Here is a 20,738-nt window from a genome sequence, read left to right on the forward strand (position 1 = left end):
GTCCCGGAAGAGTTAGTGCTGCGAGGGGTTCTGGGTATTTGTTCTGTTGTGTTTATGTTGTGTTACGGTGCGGATGTTCTCCCGAAATGTGTTTGTCATTCTTTTTTGGTGTGGGTTCACAGTGTGGCGCATTTTTGTAGCAATGTTAAAGTTGTTTATACGGACACCCTCAGTGTGACCTGTATGGCTGTTGACCAAGTATGCCTTGCATTCACTTGTGTGTGTGAAAAGCCGTAGATATTATGTGATTGGGCCGGCATGCAAAGGCAGTGCCTTTAAGGGTTATTGGCGCTCTGTAATTCTCCCTACGTCCGTGTACCACTCCGTACATTGGCGTTTTAAAAAGTCATAAATTTTACTTTTTGAAACCGATACCGATAATTTCCGATATCCCATTTATCGGCGTCCCTACTAATAAATAATAACGAGGAGGTGTGGCTGTGTTTTGACGGCCAGCGCACAACCATGCGGTAGTTTCACGTCTACCAACTCACGATTGTGAAGTGAAGTGAATTATATTTATATAGCGCGTTTTCTCTAGTGACTCAAAGCGCTTTACATAGTGAAACCCAATATCTAAGTTGCATTTAAACCAGTGTGGGTGGCACTGGGAGCAGGCGGGTAAAGTGTCTTGCCCAAGGACACGACGGCCGTGACGAGGATGGCGGAAGCGGGGATCGAACCTGGAACCCTCAAGTCACTGGCACGGCCACTCCACCGACCGAGCTATACCGCCCTTGTGTTTGTGATTGTGTTGCAGTGTCTGCTGATGAGCAGCGCCGCTCGCCGTCAGTGCACGGTGGGAGAAATCATCAACCTGATTTCAGTGGACACTCAGAAGATGATGGACTTGGTAGTTTACGTCAACAGCGTGTGGGTGGCGCCCATTGAGATTGCGCTGTCCTTCTACTTCCTGTTCGAGGTAAGACCAACTTCCTGCATTGTGGTCTTTGAGCTACACGGGATGCCTGACCTCTCGCTACAACAGCTACTCGGGCCGTCTGCACTGGCCGGCGTCAGCGCCATCGTCCTGATCTTCCCTCTGAACGGACTCATTGCCAAGTTGAGGAGCAAGCTGCAGGTGGGGTTCACAGGACAACGACGTCGCCATGGTAACGCCGCGCAACAACATCCATGCGGTGTCCGTAGGAGGTGCAGATGGACTTCATGGACGGTCGCATCAAGCTGATGAATGAGATTCTGAGCGGAGTGAAGATCCTCAAATTCTACGCCTGGGAGGACGCCTTCTTGCGTCGCGTCGGCGCCCTGAGGGACGGCGAACTGCACACACTGAAGAAGTCTCAGGTCCTCTACTCGGTCTCTCTGGCGTCCTTCAACTCGTCCTCCTTCCTGGTGAGACTCTGTCATTGCTCCATGTTCACTTTGTGACAAAGAGGTATTGTTTCAAAAACCTTTTGAGCCACGGTAGAGGCTGAACAATTAATCAAACTTTAATCTGGATTTCAATGTTGGCTTCTCATGACAATAAAACTATTAAAATCGCGAAAAACGACAAATGGGCCGTGCAATGTGCATGCAAATTCTTGAGCTTGTAACGGTGAAACAGATGAGTCAGGAAAAGACCACGTTTATTAGAAGCTTGGGAGCTCACCATGGTTGCTACTTTTTATTTGGCACAACGCTAATACGCCTGATCAATAATCACTAAACACAACAAAAAAAGTAAGGCCATCACAAAATTGGCCAATAAAAGTGAACCCACTCTCAAACGCAGCATGTCATGGGAATTGACATACTTGTGAGTGAAATGTTGCCATTGTGTTTTTTGTATAAATAATGGGTCCGTGATCGCTCATTCGTCCCCGAAAAAACTCAACCGCCCCGTCCTAAACTAAACAACTAAACAATGTTGCGGCGGCCACTTGAAACAGCGACTAAACTACGGAGCTCAAGCTAGCAAGAACAATCCATACACCCACAACACGTCTCATCTGCTTGTGTTGTTGTGAACGGCATCATCCATGTAAGGTCAATTTACAAACAGCGGTCGCAACTTGAGAGACTCTCTCTCTTTTTTTAAAAATAGCCTCAAGTCGTCAGCTTGAAGCTCAGAGCAGCAGCACACTTCTCCCCTTCACAATGACAGCACCGTGCACAATACCAGTGTGGCGGCGCTATCAAAATTACTTCTTTTTTTAAAGTACCTTGAACAAACATAATCTACTTAAAAATAAATACATTAATAAAAGTACCTTAAACAAGCATAATCTACTTTTTTTTTAAAGCACCATGAACAAGCATAATCTACTTTTTTTAATAAGTACCTTGAACAAGCATAATCTATTTAAAAAAAGGAAAAAAAAGTACATTGAACAAGCAGAAGATACCGGTACTTAAAAAAAGTACGTTGAACAAGCATAATCTATTTTTTTTTAAAAAGAAGAAAAAAAAGTACATTGAACAAGCAGAAGATACTTAAAAAAGTACCTTGAACAAGCATAATTTACTTTTTTTTAAAGTACCTTGAACAAGCATAATCTACTTAAAAAAAAAAAAATACCTTGAACAAGCATTTTCTACTTTTTAAAAAAAAAAAGTACCTTGAACAAGCATAATCTACTTTAAAAAAAAGTACCTTGAACAAGCATAATCTACTTTTTTTTTTAAAGTACCTTGAACAGACATAATCTACTTTTTTTCTTTAAAGTACCTTGAACAAGCATAATCTACTTTTTTTTTTAAAAAGTACCTTGAACAAGCATAATCTACTCTTTTTTTTTTAAGTACCTTGAACAAGCATAATCTACTCTTTTTTTTTAAAGTACCTTGAACAAGCATAATCTACTTTAAAAAAAAGCACCTTGAACAAGCACAATCTACTTTAAAAAAAGCACCTTGAACAAGCATAATGGACTTTTTTTTTAAAGTACCTTGAACAAGCACAATCTACTTTAAAAAAAAGTACCTTGAACAAGCATAATCGACTTTTTTTTTAAAGTACCTTGAAAAAGCATAATCTACTTTTAAAAAAAAGTACCTTGAACAAGCACAATCTACTTTAAAAAAAGCACCTTGAACAAGCATAATCGACTTTTTTTTAAAGTACCTTGAACAAGCATAATCGACTTTTTTTTTAAAGTACCTTGAACAAGCATAATCTACTTTAAAAAAAAAGTACCTTGAACAAGCACAATCTACTTTAAAAAAAGCACCTTGAACAAGCATAATCGACTCTTTTTTTAAAGTACCTTGAACAAGCATAATCTACTTTAAAAAAAAGTACCTTGAACAAGCATAATTGACTTTTTTTTTAAAGTACCTTGAACAAGCATAATCGACTTTTTTTTTTAAAGTACCTTGAACAAGCATAATCTACTTTAAAAAAAAGTACCTTGAACAAGCATAATCGACTTTTTTTTTAAAGTACCTTGAACAAGCATAATCTACTTTTAAAAAAAGTACCTTGAACAAGCACAATCTACTTTAAAAAAAGCACCTTGAACAAGCATAATCGACTTTTTTTAAAGTACCTTGAACAAGCATAATCTACTTTAAAAAAAGTACCTTGAACAAGCATAATTGACTTTTTTTTTAAAGTACCTTGAACAAGCATAATCTACTTTAAAAAAAGTACCTTGAACAAGCATAATCAACTTTTTTTTTTAAGTACCTTGAACAAGCATAATCTACTTTAAAAAAAAGTACCTTGAACAAGCACAATCTACTTTAAAAAAAGCACCTTGAACAAGCATAATCGACTTTTTTTTTAAAGTACCTTGAACAAGCATAATCTACTTTAAAAAAAAGTACCTTGAACAAGCACAATCTACTTTAAAAAAAGCACCTTGAACAAGCATAATCGACTTTTTTTTTAAAGTACCTTGAACAAGCATAATCTACTTTAAAAAAAAGTACCTTGAACAAGCATAATTGACTTTTTTTTTAAAGTACCTTGAACAAGCATAATCGACTTTTTTTTTTAAAGTACCTTGAACAAGCATAATCTACTTTAAAAAAAAGTACCTTGAACAAGCATAATCGACTTTTTTTTTAAAGTACCTTGAACAAGCATAATCTACTTTTAAAAAAAGTACCTTGAACAAGCACAATCTACTTTAAAAAAAGCACCTTGAACAAGCATAATCGACTTTTTTTAAAGTACCTTGAACAAGCATAATCTACTTTAAAAAAAGTACCTTGAACAAGCATAATTGACTTTTTTTTTAAAGTACCTTGAACAAGCATAATCTACTTTAAAAAAAGTACCTTGAACAAGCATAATCAACTTTTTTTTTTAAGTACCTTGAACAAGCATAATCTACTTTAAAAAAAAGTACCTTGAACAAGCACAATCTACTTTAAAAAAAGCACCTTGAACAAGCATAATCGACTTTTTTTTTAAAGTACCTTGAACAAGCATAATCTACTTTAAAAAAAAGTACCTTGAACAAGCACAATCTACTTTAAAAAAAGCACCTTGAACAAGCATAATCGACTTTTTTTTAAAGTACCTTGAACAAGCATAATCTACTTTAAAAAAAAGTACCTTGAACAAGCATAATCGACTTTTTAAAGTACCTTGAACAAGCAAAATCTACTTTTAAAAAAAAGTACCTTGAACAAGCATAATATACTTAAAAAAAATAAAAAGTACTTTGAACAAGCACAATCTACTTTAAGAAAAAGTACATTGAACAAGCATAATCTACTTTTTTTTTAAAGAGTACCTTGAATAAGTAAAATCTATTTAAAAAAAGAAAAAAAAAGTACATTGAACAAGCAGAAGATACCGGTACTTAAAAAAAGTACGTTGAACAAGCATAATCTATTTTTTTTAAAAAGAAGAAAAAAAAGTACATTGAACAAGCAGAAGATACTTAAAAAAAGTACCTTGAACAAGCATAATTTACTTTTTTTAAAAGTACCTTGAACAAGCATAATCTACTTTAAAAAAAAAAAATACCTTGAACAAGCATTTTCTACTTTTTAAAAAAAAAAAGTACCTTGAACAAGCATAATCTACTTTAAAAAAAAGTACCTTGAACAAGCATAATCTACTTTTTTTTTTAAAGTACCTTGAACAGACATAATCTACTTTTTTTCTTTAAAGTACCTTGAACAAGCATAATCTACTTTTTTTTTTAAAAGTACCTTGAACAAGCATAATCTACTCTTTTTTTTTAAAGTACCTTGAACAAGCATAATCTACTTTAAAAAAAAGCACCTTGAACAAGCACAATCTACTTTAAAAAAAGCACCTTGAACAAGCATAATCGACTTTTTTTTTAAAGTACCTTGAACAAGCACAATCTACTTTAAAAAAAAGTACCTTGAACAAGCATAATCGACTTTTTTTTTAAAGTACCTTGAAAAAGCATAATCTACTTTTAAAAAAAAGTACCTTGAACAAGCACAATCTACTTTAAAAAAAGCACCTTGAACAAGCATAATCGACTTTTTTTTAAAGTACCTTGAACAAGCATAAACTACTTTAAAAAAAAAGTACCTTGAACAAGCATAATCGACTTTTTTTTTAAAGTACCTTGAACAAGCATAATCTACTTTAAAAAAAAGTACCTTGAACAAGCATAATCGACTTTTTTTTTAAAGTACCTTGAAAAAGCATAATCTACTTTTAAAAAAAAGTACCTTCAACAAGCACAATCTACTTTAAAAAAAGCACCTTGAACAAGCATAATCGACTTTTTTTTAAAGTACCTTGAACAAGCATAAACTACTTTAAAAAAAAAGTACCTTGAACAAGCATAATCGACTTTTTTTTTAAAGTACCTTGAACAAGCATAATCTACTTTAAAAAAAAAGTACCTTGAACAAGCACAATCTACTTTAAAAAAAGCACCTTGAACAAGCATAATCGACTTTTTTTTTAAAGTACCTTGAACAAGCATAATCTACTTTAAAAAAAAGTACCTTGAACAAGCATAATTGACTTTTTTTTTAAAGTACCTTGAACAAGCATAATCGACTTTTTTTTTTAAAGTACCTTGAACAAGCATAATCTACTTTAAAAAAAAGTACCTTGAACAAGCATAATCGACTTTTTTTTTAAAGTACCTTGAACAAGCATAATCTACTTTTAAAAAAAGTACCTTGAACAAGCACAATCTACTTTAAAAAAAGCACCTTGAACAAGCATAATCGACTTTTTTTAAAGTACCTTGAACAAGCATAATCTACTTTAAAAAAAGTACCTTGAACAAGCATAATTGACTTTTTTTTTAAAGTACCTTGAACAAGCATAATCTACTTTAAAAAAAGTACCTTGAACAAGCATAATCAACTTTTTTTTTTAAGTACCTTGAACAAGCATAATCTACTTTAAAAAAAAGTACCTTGAACAAGCACAATCTACTTTAAAAAAAGCACCTTGAACAAGCATAATCGACTTTTTTTTTAAAGTACCTTGAACAAGCATAATCTACTTTAAAAAAAAGTACCTTGAACAAGCACAATCTACTTTAAAAAAAGCACCTTGAACAAGCATAATCGACTTTTTTTTTAAAGTACCTTGAACAAGCATAATCTACTTTAAAAAAAAGTACCTTGAACAAGCATAATTGACTTTTTTTTTAAAGTACCTTGAACAAGCATAATCGACTTTTTTTTTTAAAGTACCTTGAACAAGCATAAGCTACTTTAAAAAAAAGTACCTTGAACAAGCATAATCGACTTTTTTTTAAAGTACCTTGAACAAGCATAATCTACTTTTAAAAAAAGTACCTTGAACAAGCACAATCTACTTTAAAAAAAGCACCTTGAACAAGCATAATCGACTTTTTTTTAAAGTACCTTGAACAAGCATAATCTACTTTAAAAAAAGTACCTTGAACAAGCATAATTGACTTTTTTTTTAAAGTACCTTGAACAAGCATAATCTACTTTAAAAAAAGTACCTTGAACAAGCATAATCAACTTTTTTTTTTAAGTACCTTGAACAAGCATAATCTACTTTAAAAAAAAGTACCTTGAACAAGCACAATCTACTTTAAAAAAAGCACCTTGAACAAGCATAATCGACTTTTTTTTAAAGTACCTTGAACAAGCATAATCTACTTTTAAAAAAAGTACCTTGAACAAGCACAATCTACTTTAAAAAAAGCACCTTGAACAAGCATAATCGACTTTTTTTTAAAGTACCTTGAACAAGCATAATCTACTTTAAAAAAAAGTACCTTGAACAAGCATAATCGACTTTTTAAAGTACCTTGAACAAGCAAAATCTACTTTTAAAAAAAAGTACCTTGAACAAGCATAATATACTTAAAAAAAATAAAAAGTACTTTGAACAAGCACAATCTACTTTAAGAAAAAGTACATTGAACAAGCATAATCTACTTTTTTTTTAAAGAGTACCTTGAATAAGTAAAATCTATTTAAAAAAAGAAAAAAAAAGTACATTGAACAAGCAGAAGATACCGGTACTTAAAAAAAGTACGTTGAACAAGCATAATCTATTTTTTTTTAAAAAGAAGAAAAAAAAGTACATTGAACAAGCAGAAGATACTTAAAAAAAGTACCTTGAACAAGCATAATTTACTTTTTTTTAAAAGTACCTTGAACAAGCATAATCTACTTTAAAAAAAAAAAATACCTTGAACAAGCATTTTCTACTTTTAAAAAAAAAAAAGTACCTTGAACAAGCATAATCTACTTTAAAAAAAAGTACCTTGAACAAGCATAATCTACTTTTTTTTTTAAAGTACCTTGAACAGACATAATCTACTTTTTTTCTTTAAAGTACCTTGAACAAGCATAATCTACTTTTTTTTTTAAAAGTACCTTGAACAAGCATAATCTACTCTTTTTTTTAAAGTACCTTGAACAAGCATAATCTACTTTAAAAAAAAGCACCTTGAACAAGCACAATCTACTTTAAAAAAAGCACCTTGAACAAGCATAATCGACTTTTTTTTTAAAGTACCTTGAACAAGCACAATCTACTTTAAAAAAAAGTACCTTGAACAAGCATAATCGACTTTTTTTTTAAAGTACCTTGAAAAAGCATAATCTACTTTTTAAAAAAAGTACCTTGAACAAGCACAATCTACTTTAAAAAAAGCACCTTGAACAAGCATAATCGACTTTTTTTTAAAGTACCTTGAACAAGCATAAACTACTTTAAAAAAAAAGTACCTTGAACAAGCATAATCGACTTTTTTTTTAAAGTACCTTGAACAAGCATAATCTACTTTAAAAAAAAGTACCTTGAACAAGCACAATCTACTTTTTTTTTTAAAGTACCTTGAACAAGCATAATCGACTTTTTTTTTAAAGTACCTTGAACAAGCATAATCTACTTTAAAAAAAAGTACCTTGAACAAGCATAATCGACTTTTTTTTTAAAGTACCTTGAACAAGCATAATCTACTTTTAAAAAAAGTACCTTGAACAAGCACAATCTACTTTAAAAAAAAGCACCTTGAACAAGCATAATCTACTTTAAAAAAAAGTACCTTGAACAAGCATAATCTACTTTTTTTTTTAAAGTACCTTGAACAGACATAGTCTACTTTTTTTCTTTAAAGTACCTTGAACAAGCATAATCTACTTTTTTTTTTAAAAGTACCTTGAACAAGCATAATCTACTCTTTTTTTTTAAAGTACCTTGAACAAGCATAATCTACTTTAAAAAAAAGCACCTTGAACAAGCACAATCTACTTTAAAAAAAGCACCTTGAACAAGCATAATCGACTTTTTTTTTAAAGTACCTTGAACAAGCACAATCTACTTTAAAAAAAAGTACCTTGAACAAGCATAATCGACTTTTTTTTTAAAGTACCTTGAAAAAGCATAATCTACTTTTAAAAAAAAGTACCTTGAACAAGCACAATCTACTTTAAAAAAAGCACCTTGAACAAGCATAATCGACTTTTTTTTAAAGTACCTTGAACAAGCATAATCGACTTTTTTTTTAAAGTACCTTGAACAAGCATAATCTACTTTAAAAAAAAGTACCTTGAACAAGCACAATCTACTTTAAAAAAAGCACCTTGAACAAGCATAATCGACTTTTTTTTAAAGTACCTTGAACAAGCATAAACTACTTTTAAAAAAAAGTACCTTGAACAAGCATAATCGACTTTTTTTTTAAAGTACCTTGAACAAGCATAATCTACTTTAAAAAAAAGTACCTTGAACAAGCACAATCTACTTTTTTTTTAAAGTACCTTGAACAAGCATAATCGACTTTTTTTTTAAAGTACCTTGAACAAGCATAATCTACTTTAAAAAAAAGTACCTTGAACAAGCATAATCGACTTTTTTTTTAAAGTACCTTGAACAAGCATAATCTACTTTTAAAAAAAGTACCTTGAACAAGCACAATCTACTTTAAAAAAAGCACCTTGAACAAGCATAATCGACTTTTTTTAAAGTACCTTGAACAAGCATAATCTACTTTAAAAAAAAGTACCTTGAACAAGCATAATTGACTTTTTTTTTAAAGTACCTTGAACAAGCATAATCTACTTTAAAAAAAGTACCTTGAACAAGCATAATCGACTTTTTTTTTAAAGTACCTTGAACAAGCATAATCTACTTTAAAAAAAAGTACCTTGAACAAGCACAATCTACTTTAAAAAAAAGCACCTTGAACAAGCATAATCGACTTTTTTTTTTAAAGTACCTTGAACAAGCATAATCTACTTTAAAAAAAAGTACCTTGAACAAGCACAATCTACTTTAAAAAAAGCACCTTGAACAAGCATAATCGACTTTTTTTTAAAGTACCTTGAACAAGCATAATCTACTTTAAAAAAAAGTACCTTGAACAAGCATAATCGACTTTTTAAAGTACCTTGAACAAGCAAAATCTACTTTAAAAAAAAGTACCTTGAACAAGCATAATTGACTCTTTTTTTTAAAGTACCTTGAACAAGCATAATCTACTTTAAAAAAAGTACCTTGAACAAGCATAATCGACTTTTTTTTTAAAGTACCTTGAACAAGCATAATCTACTTTAAAAAAAAGTACCTTGAACAAGCACAATCTACTTTAAAAAAAGCACCTTGAACAAGCATAATCGACTTTTTTTTAAAGTACCTTGAACAAGCATAATCTACTTTAAAAAAAAGTACCTTGAACAAGCATAATCGACTTTTTAAAGTACCTTGAACAAGCAAAATCTACTTTTAAAAAAAAGTACCTTGAACAAGCATAATATACTTAAAAAAAATAAAAAGTACTTTGAACAAGCACAATCTACTTTAAGAAAAAGTACATTGAACAAGCATAATCTACTTTTTTTTTTAAAGAGTACCTTGAATAAGTAAAATCTATTTAAAACAATTTTAAAAAGTACCTCGAACAAGCATAATCTACTTTTTTTTTTTTAAATACCTTTAACAGGCATAATTTACTTTAAAAAAGTACCTTGAACAAGCATAATCTACTTTGAAAAAATAAAAATAAAAAATACCTTGAACAGGCATAATCTACTTTAAAAAAGTACCTTGAACAAGCATTATCTCCTTTTTTTTTAAAGTACCTTGAACAAGCATAATCTACTTTAAAAAAAAGTACCTTGAACAAGCATAATCTACTTTTTTTTTTAAAGTACCTTGAACAGACATAATCTACTTTTTTTTTTAAAGTACCTTGAACAAGCATAATCTACTTCTTTTTTTTAAGTACCTTTAACAAGCATAATCTACTTTAAAAAAAAAGTACCTTGAACAAGCATAATCTACTTTTTTTTTTAAAGTACCTTGAACAAGCCAAATCTACTTTAAAAAAAAGTACCTTTAACAAGCGTAATCTACTTAAAAAATAAATAAAAAAGTACCTTGAACAAGCATAATCTGTTTTTTTAAAAAGTACCTTGAACAAGCATAATATACTTTAAAAAAGTACCTTGAACAAGCATAATGTACTTTTTTTTTTAAGTACCTTGAACAAGCATAATATACTATTTTTAAAAGTACCTTGAACAAGCATAATCTACTTAAAAAAAATAAAAAGTACTTTGAACAAGCACAATCTACTTTAAGAAAAAGTACCTTGAACAAGCATAATCTACTTTTTTTTTAAAGAGTACGTTGAATAAGTATAATCTATTTAAAAAAATAAAACATAAGGTACCTTGAACAAGCATAATCTATTTTTTTCAAGTACGTTGAACAAGTATAATCTACTTTTTTTAAAAGTACCTTGAACAAGCATAATATACTTTTTTTTTTAAAGTACCTTGAACAAGCATAATCTACCAAAAAAAAATTAAAAAAGGTACCTTAAACAAGCATAATCTACTTTTTTAAAAAGTACTTTGAACAAGCATAATCTACTTTTTTAAAAAGTACCTTAAACAAGCATAATCTACTTTTAAAAAAAAGTACTTTGAACAAGCACAATCTACTTTTAAAAAAAAGTACCTTGAACAAGCATAATCTACTTTTTTTTTTAAGTACCTTGAACAAGCATAATCTACTTTTTTTTAAAGTACCTTGAACAAGCATAATCTACCTAAAAAAATTATAAAAGGTACCTTGAACAAGCATAATCTACTTTTTAAAAAAGTATCTTTAACAAGCATAATCTACTTTTTTTTAAAAAGTACTTTGAACAAGCATAATCTACTTTTTTTTTTAAAGTACCTTGAACAAGCATAATCTATTTAAAAAAAGAAAAAAAAAGTACCTTGAACAAGCATAATCTACTTTTTTTTTAAAGTACCTCGAACCAGCATAATCTACTTAAAACAATTTTTTTTTTAAGTTCCTTGAACAAGCATAATCTACTTTTTTTTTAAAGAGTACGTTGAATAAGTATAATCTATTTAAAAAAATAAAACATAAGGTACCTTGAACAAGCATAATCTATTTTTTTCAAGTACGTTGAACAAGTATAATCTACTTTTTTTAAAAGTACCTTGAACAAGCATAATATACTTTTTTTTTTAAAGTACCTTGAACAAGCATAATCTACCAAAAAAAAAATTAAAAAAGGTACCTTGAACAAGCATAATCTACTTTTTTAAAAAGTACTTTGAACAAGCATAATCTACTTTAAAAAAAAAAGTACTTTGAACAAGCACAATCTACTTTTAAAAAAAAGTACCTTGAACAAGCATAATCTACTTTTTTTTTTAAAGTACCTTGAACAAGCATAATCTACTTTTTTTTTTAAAGTACCTTGAACAAGCATAATCTACTTTTTTTTTAAAGTACCTTGAACAAGCATAATCTACCTAAAAAAAATTATAAAAGGTACCTTGAACAAGCATAATCTACTTTTTAAAAAAGTATCTTTAACAAGCATAATCTACTTTTTTTTAAAAAGTACTTTGAACAAGCATAATCTACTTTTTTTTTTAAAGTACCTTGAACAAGCATAATCTATTTAAAAAAAGAAAAAAAAAGTACCTTGAACAAGCATAATCTACTTTTTTTTTAAAGTACCTCGAACCAGCATAATCTACTTAAAACAATTTTTTTTGAAGTTCCTTGAACAAGCATAATCTACTTAAAACAATTTTTTTTAAGTTCCTTGAACAAGCATAATCTACTTTAAAAAAAAAAAAAGTTAAATAATAAAAAAAAAAAAAAAAATTAAAAAAAAAAAAATATATATATATATATATATTTATTTATTTTTAAAATATTTGTGTATATATATATATATATATATATATATTTATTCACTGTTCTGTTACAGAGAACAAGGAAATGGGATACAATTGCTATGATATAAAAAGGTGTAGGATTAAATAAGCTCCGCTTCTTCCTACTCCTTTTTGGCCGTGCTGTAATGAAACAACTGTAAATATGTGATGCATGACATTGTATCGTACGCACGTTCCTAATAAACTGAACTGAACTTTATGAGTTGATCATCCGTCTGTTCTTTTCAGATCGCCTTCTCCATGTTTGCAGTTTACGTGCTGAGCGATGAGCGCCACGTTCTCGACGCGCAGAAAATATTTGTGTCTGTCGCTCTCATCAACATCCTGAAAACGCCTTTGAGCCAGCTTCCTTTCGCCATGAGCACCACCATGCAGGCAAGTCTCCCGGCGCCGCCCGAAACGTTTAAGACAGCTGTCTGACAACATGTGATGTTGGTCTGTGGCGACATGAAACCATGATGGATGCTGAGTGACTCTAAAAGATTCCTGACTTTGTTTGGGGGGGATTCAGGCTGTTGTTTCACTCAGACGTTTGGGGAACTTCCTGTGCCAGGATGAACTGAAGTGGGACAACGTGGAGAAGCTTCCCCTAACCCAAAGTAGGAAGTAGCCCACACAGTTCCAAAAAGTCCGTCCCTCCATGCGAAGGCCGAAACAGACGTGAGGACCTTCTCTTCCCCAGACGGCGATGGCGTGCTTATCGAAGAAGGACACTTTGCCTGGTCCAACGACGGGCCGCTGTGCTTGCAGAGAGTCAACCTGAAGGTGAAGAGCGGCACTCTGGTGGCCGTGGTCGGCCATGTGGGTTCGGGGAAATCCTCGCTCTTGTCGGCCATCTTGGGAGAGATGGAGAAGAGGCGGGGCTCTGTCCTAGTCAGGGTGAGTCCACAGGTCATTTTTCACCATTCAGGCCGCCAAAATGTCTTATTCCTTGGACGTGAAGGAAAAAAGTAAGGGTGTCCTAATCCCATACTGATATGGGTCGTATACAGTCGTGCTCATAAGTTTACATACCCTGGGAGAATTTATGATTTCTTGGCATACTTGCCAACCTTGAGACCTCCAATATCGGGAGGTGGGGGGGCGGGGGGCGGCGTGGTCGGGGGTGTGTGTTTGGGGCGGGGGGCGTGGCCAAGGGCGTGGTTAAGAGGAGAGTATATTTACAGCTAGAATTCACCAAATCAAGTATTTCACATATAAATATAATATATATATATATATATATATATATATATATGTATGAAATACTTGACTTTCAGTGAATTCTAGCTATATATATATTTTATTTGTATTTTTTATTTTATTATACATATAAATAAAAGACATACTTGAATTTCAGTGTTCTGCAGGCTATCCTGTAGGTGGCAGTATTGTCCTGTTTAAGAGTGTCACAACATTGCTGTTTACGGCAGACGAACTGCTTTACGGTAGACTAAACGTGACTGCTGTTGTTGTGTGTTGTTACCGCGCTGCCTAACAATAAACTCACATAAGAAACCAAGAACTCTCTCTGCTTGTTGTGCACTCTACTCTCTAAAAGCCGTAGATGTTATGACGTCATTGGGCAGGCAAGCTGCTGGGAAAGCGGACGTGAGAACAGGCTGTCCCCACTCAGGTCCGCATTGAGCTGGAGGGGGCGTGGCCTCCAGCTCCGGCTGAATACCGGGAGTTTGTCGGGAGAAGGGAGGTTGTCGGGAGAGGCGCTGAATACCGGGATTCTCCCGCTAAAAACGGGAGGGTTAGCAAGTATGTTTCTTGGCCATTCTTCAGAGAATATGACCATGCAGCCCATTTTTCTTCAAGTGCCTCCTTATTGTGCATCTTGAAACAGCCACACCACCATTTTTCAGAGAGTTCTGTATTTCAGCTGAAGTTATTTGTGGATTTTTCTTTGCACCTCGAACAATTTTCCTGGCAATTTTCCTCATTTTCCACTTCTTAATCAGCGTTTGAACACTGCTGATTGGCATTCTCAATTCTTTGGATATCGTTTTATACCCCTTTCCTATTTTATGCAGTTCAATTACCTTTTCTCACAGATCCTTTGACAATTCTTTTGCCTTCCCCATGACTCAGAATCCAGAAACCTCTGTGCAGCACTGGATGAAAGATGCCATTGTCTGTCAGAAGCCCAGAAACTCACTGACCTTTTATACACACACATTAATTACAAACAAACAGGTCACAGGTGAAGATTGGAGCCTTGATTAGCCATTCAAACCTGTTTGTGTCAACTTTTGTGCATGTTATCAGATCAAAGTCACTGGGGTATGTAAGCTTTTGATCAGGGTCATTTGGGTACTTTCTTTTGTCATTTTGATTTAAAAAGAGTAAACACAGTTGTTTGCCAATAAATACCTTCACACAACCATTAAGCATGAGTGGAAGAAAGGTTTTTGTGTTATCATTCATATTCTCTGAAGAATGGCCAAGAAATCATAAATTCTCCCAGTGTATGTAAACTTATGAGCACAACTGTAAACAAGTATCAAATGATATCGGCTTGCATCTAAAATCTCCGACCTATGCAAAATTAGACAGACAGTTAACACCTCCAATAAGCACGAAAAATTGGTCTTCTCTGGTATTTTAGTCATCTACAAAAAGGAAACAGGGCTAAAGGGTACTAGGAGCTTGCAGCTACACAACAGATAAGCACACAAGCGAGACATGTGTAATAAATGTCCCTAATTCAGCGGTATCAAACTGGTTTTCATTGAGGGCCACGTTGCAGTTTTGGCTGCCCTGAGAGGGCCGCTTGTAACATTTATAAGAAACATACACGTATAAGGATTAGCCGCATAATGACCTATGCATTTGATTAGTAAATGTATATTGTATTATCATTATTAGTATTATGTATTTTACAATGTACTGCTTTTATATTTCCTGTATTTTATATCATTACTTTGAACTGTTTTATATGTACATTTTTTATCCTGTAAAGCAGTGGTCCCCAACCACCGGGCCGTGGACCGATTGGTACCGGGCCGCGGCCGCACAAAAAGTTTAAAAAAAAAAAAAAAGTTTTTTATTTTTTTTATTTTTTTAATTAAATCAACATAAAAAACACAATATATAAATTATATATCAATATAAATCAATACAGTCTGCAGGGATACAGTCTGTAAGCACACATGATTGTATTTCTTTATGGCAAAAAAAAAAAAAAAAAAAAAAAATTTTTTTTTTTTTTACTACCCCCCCGGTCCGTGGGACAAATTTTCAAGCATTGACCGGTCCGCAAGTACAAAAAGGTTGGGGACCACTGCTGTAAAGCGTCTTTGAGTCCTCTGGAAAAGCGCTATACCAAATAAAATGTGTTATTATTATTATTATTGTAAGAAAAAATCAAATCTGTAGATCTTGCGGTCACAATTTCTAGCCCCCACCACTCCCACCCCTTCGCTTTAGTTGTATTTTTCAATTTGTCGCACTTTTATTATTATCATTTTTATTCTGCAAATTTTTTTTACTTTTTATTCGACCCCTTTTACCGTAATGCATTTGCACTATCTTGTTCAGCACATTCATTGTTTATGTTCTTTGTTTGTTTTTTTTGTTTTGTTTAGTTTTTTGCTCTATGCTTTTTTTAACCTGTAAAGCACTTTGGTTCAATTTAAAAGTTGTTGAAAACGTGCTGTATAAATAAAGTCGACTTGAGTTGACTTGACAAAAAGACGGCAGAATTTTACCATAAAATTTACAGTAAAATACTGTGACTATTTTACTGTAAAATTCTGGTGATTGAGCTGCCTTTTTTTGGGGGTTTTTTTTGCATTAAAAATATGGTTGCTGTTTACACAGTGTATTACTGTAAAAAAAAAAATGGTACCACAGTTTTTTTCTTACGATAGGATTCTGAAGACCAAGGTGTTTAAAAAAAAAAAAAAAATTGTCACGTTTACAGTGTACAATTTGATGGATAACTTGCTTTGAAATCATAAAGCTAAATAAATATTTATGTATGTTTTTACCCCCAAAATGTTTTGAATGTATGATAATATAATATCTGTTGCATTATTAGATAGATCAAGTTTAAAAGGTATATAACTGCATGCAGTACATGTCTTTTTTCTGTCAAAATAGAAAAACAAAGAAAGTATTTCATTGATGCATATTATTTCCAAACTTTCACGGGCCATTCAAAATTAATGTGGCGGGCCAGATCTGGCCCCCGGGCCTTGAGTTTGACACATGTGCCCTAATTGAACAAGTATCAAATAATTATAGTTGCATCTGACTTACAGATACAAAGTCTACAAGATAGAAGCGTATCAGAAAGTATCCAGTAATACACGTGTCCGCATTTTTCAACTTACTGTGTCATTTGCTTAACCTACTCAGTGGCCTAGTGGTTAGAGTGTCCGCCCTGAGATCAGTAGGTCGTGAGTTCAAACCCCGGCCGAGTCATACCAAAGACTATAAAAATGGGAGCCATTACCTCCTTGCTTGGCACTCAGCATCAAGGGTTAGAATTGGGGCTTAAATCACAAAAAAATTATTCCCGGGCGCGGCCACCGCTGCTGCTCACTGCTCCCCTCACCTCCCAGGGGGTGATCAAGGGTGATGGGTCAAATGCAGAGAATAATTTCGCCACACCTAGTGTGTGTGTGACAATCATATGTACTTTAACTTAACTTTAAAGACGGAACAAGATGAGAAATGTTACACTCTTAGAAACGTTGAGTTATTTGCTCTGTGGAAATGTCTATATTGTTGAAATGTCTCCTTGGTTCACTTGGCTTTCACAGGGTTCCGTGGGCTATGTGCCTCAACAGGCCTGGATCCAGAATGCCACTCTGAAGGAGAACATTTTGTTTGGCCTGGAGAGAAAAGAGAGTTGGTACCACCGTGTGGTTGAGGCCTGTGCTCTGTTGCCGGATCTGGAAGTGCTACCAGCTGGGGATGCGGCGGAAATCGGTGAAAAGGTACAAACACGATTTTGTATTGTTGTATATTTGTTGGTCGTGCGATGGGTGATGAAGATCAAGAAGACGCCAACGAGGAATCGTCGAACAAAAAGCTTTATTTGTTTCAGCGAGCCTCAGACTGGAGCTGCAGCTCCAGGAGAAATAGTATGAGCCTGATCACTCTTCTGCTGTCTTCTTGGACAACTGTCCTTAAATACCTTTTACACGAAGACCCTTACTCTTTGTAGTTCTAGCCTTGCAGCCGGTCAGTCTGGCCAGTCAATCTTTCCTTGACAATATTTTTCTGAGCAGTTTGAATCGAGTGACTTTCCACCCCTATCTTCTACTCCTACTTGTGGGGGCTTCCTACCAGATGTTGATAAGGTTTTTTTTATCACTCCTAAAATCCAAACCTGCATTCTGGTAGGATTCCAATTTCCTGGGGGCAAGAGCCACCACTCTCTGGAGAGTTTGTGATGGACATGTGCACTTTTGACCTTAGTAGGATAATGCTCTAAAGCAGGGGTCACCAACCTTTTTGAAAGCAAGAGCTACTTCTTGGGTACTGATTAATGCGAAGGGCTACCAGTTTGATACACACTTAAATAAATTGCCAGAAATAGCCAATTTGCTCGATTTACCTTTAACTCTATGTTATTATTAATAATTAATGATATTTACACTTAATTGAACGGTTTAAAAGAGGAGAAAACACGGAAAAAATGACTATTACATTTTGAAACATAGTTTATCTTCAATTTTGACTCTTTAAAATTCAAAATTCAACCGAAAAAAAAGAGAAAAACTAGCTAATTCGAATCTTTTTGAAAAAATTTAAAAAATAATTTATGCAACATCATTAGTAATTTTTCCTGATTAAGATTAATTTTAGAATTTTGATGACATGTTTTAAATAGGTTAAAATCCAATCTACAGTTTGTTAGAATATATAACAAATTGGACCAAGCGATGACTTGTCCAGGGTGTACCCCGCCTTCCGCCCAATTGTAGCTGAGATAGGCTCCAGCGCCCCCGAGACCCCAAAGGGAATAAGCAGTAGAAAATGGATGGATGGATGGACCAAGCTATATTTGTAACAAAGACAAATCATTATTTCTTTTAGATTTTCCAGAACAAAAATTTAAAAGAAATTCAAAAGACTTTGAAATAAGATTTAAATTTGATTCTACAGATTTTCTAGATTTGCCAGAATAATTTTTTGAATTTTAATCATAAATTTGAAGAAATATTTCACAAATATTCTTCGTCGAAAAAACTGAAGCTGAAATGAAGAATTAAATTAAAATGTATTTATTATTCTTTACAATAAAAAAATAAATTTACTTGAACATTGATTTAAATTGTCAGGAAAGAAGAGGAAGGAACTTAAAAGGTATACGTGTTTAAAAATCCTAAAATCATTTTTAAGGTTGTATTTTTTCTCTAAAATTGTCTTTCTGAAAGTTATAAGAAGCAAAGTAAAAAAAATAATGAATTTATTTAAACAAGTGAAGACCAAGTCTTTAAAATATTTTCTTGGATTTTCAAATTCTATTTGAGTTTTGTCTCTCTTAGAATTAAAAATGTCGAGCAAAGCGAGACCAGCTTGCTAGTAAATAAATACAATTTAAAAAATAGAGGCAGCTCACTGGTAAGTGCTGCTATTTGAGCTATTTTTAGAACAGGCCAGCGGGCTACTCATCTGGTCCTTACGGGCTACCTGGTGCCCGCGGGCACCGCGTTGGTGACCCCTGCCCTAAAGGATTCTGTGACCAAATACAAACACATGCTAGCTCACAATCATATAAGAAAAATGGTACAGGGTATAATTCACCACAGTATGAAACCAGGAAGCGCCTGCTGATGACGGCGTGATGTTTGGGTGCAGGGACTCAACCTGTCTGGAGGTCAGAAGCAGAGGGTAAGCTTGGCTCGAGCTGTGTACAGGAATTTGGACGTTTACCTGCTGGATGACCCACTGTCCGCCGTCGACGCTCATGTGGGGCAGCATATCTTCGACCGAGTCCTTGGACCCAAAGGACTTCTGAAGAACAAGGTGGAGAACTGATCTTAAAGCACAGAATGTTATCATTGCAATCCCCTGAAATGTTGCTTTTGTTCAGACGCGAGTGCTTGTCACTCACAGCCTCAGTCTGCTGCCGAAGGTGGATTTGGTTGTGGTGATGGAAGACGGTCACATCTCTGAGATGGGTTCATACGCTGAGCTCTTGGACCAGAAACGAGCTTTCGCCAAATTGATCCACAACTTCAGTGGAAACAAGCCCAAAGAAAGCTCTGCCTACAAGGAAAAAAGTAGTTTTGCTGTAGAAAATGGTATTATCAACGCCCGGAACATCCATAAACATGACAGAGTCACTTTACCGAACATTTGTTGGTGTGATTGTGCAGTCAGCAGGAAGTCGCTGTCACGTCTGAGTATCACTGACTTCTCTATCGACCTTTCTAAGGAGCAGTTGATCAGGTACCATTAGTCACACACTTGAAATAAACCCATCTGAACAGTTGTTACCTAGGATTAGGAATTTAGTGTGTCAACTATTTAAATGCTCAACTACAAACTGTTTCCTGGAGTTTTGTGACCAGGAAGGATAAAGATCAACATGTTTTTCAAGAGATTAGAAGGCTGGGCCGTTCATGAAACCTAACATTGAAGGTCTAAATCAGGGGTGTGGAACTTGTTTTCATGGAGGGCCACATGGCAGTCACGGCTGCCCTCGGAGGGCCGCTTGTAACAGTGAATGCAATAATATAAAAGTATCATCATATTATGTGTCAGGTTCAAACACTGATGACATCTATTAAACAAGACAAGAAGCAAGGAATTAAACAGAGACAGAATTAAATTTGGCTCAATTGAGGAGAAACGTCTGGGCTGTACTCTTGTACAGTCTCCCATCACGCTCTGATGAAAGATTGTACGCCTCCTCTTTTATTTGGACTTTCCCTGATTACAGTACATGGCAACAGCTGTTTCTAAGGGAGGGGGGTCATAAACAGCCATTTTTTTTGACGAATTAAATAAAAAATATTTAGGCCATCTTAATGCTTACTTGGTGCACGTATGTGTCATACGTCAGCAACCAAAAGGAGGTTTTGTAACCTGTATGCTGTTTTGTTAAGGTGTTATTATTATACCGAGGATGTCGTTGTGGCTTGTACAGCCCTTTGAGACACTTGTGATTTAGGGCTATATAAATAAAC

General features: G+C 33.7%; 1 protein-coding gene across 1 annotated transcript in view; it reads left to right on the forward strand.

Annotated features, from left to right (window-relative positions):
- The window catches only part of LOC133638377 (multidrug resistance-associated protein 1-like), a 68,197-nt gene that overhangs the window by 29,163 nt on the left and 18,296 nt on the right, over positions 1 to 20,738 (forward strand). The window contains exons 10-19 of the mRNA XM_062030916.1: positions 761 to 922; positions 989 to 1,081; positions 1,150 to 1,353; positions 12,832 to 12,978; positions 13,115 to 13,202; positions 13,286 to 13,482; positions 17,358 to 17,534; positions 19,405 to 19,572; positions 19,640 to 19,829; positions 19,926 to 19,985. Coding sequence (XP_061886900.1) covers positions 761 to 922; positions 989 to 1,081; positions 1,150 to 1,353; positions 12,832 to 12,978; positions 13,115 to 13,202; positions 13,286 to 13,482; positions 17,358 to 17,534; positions 19,405 to 19,572; positions 19,640 to 19,829; positions 19,926 to 19,985 — 1,486 coding nt within the window. The remainder of the gene's footprint in view (positions 1 to 760; positions 923 to 988; positions 1,082 to 1,149; positions 1,354 to 12,831; positions 12,979 to 13,114; positions 13,203 to 13,285; positions 13,483 to 17,357; positions 17,535 to 19,404; positions 19,573 to 19,639; positions 19,830 to 19,925; positions 19,986 to 20,738) is intronic.

Source organism: Entelurus aequoreus, linkage group LG21 (genome assembly GCF_033978785.1).
Source record: "Entelurus aequoreus isolate RoL-2023_Sb linkage group LG21, RoL_Eaeq_v1.1, whole genome shotgun sequence".
Lineage (NCBI taxonomy): Eukaryota > Metazoa > Chordata > Actinopteri > Syngnathiformes > Syngnathidae > Entelurus > Entelurus aequoreus.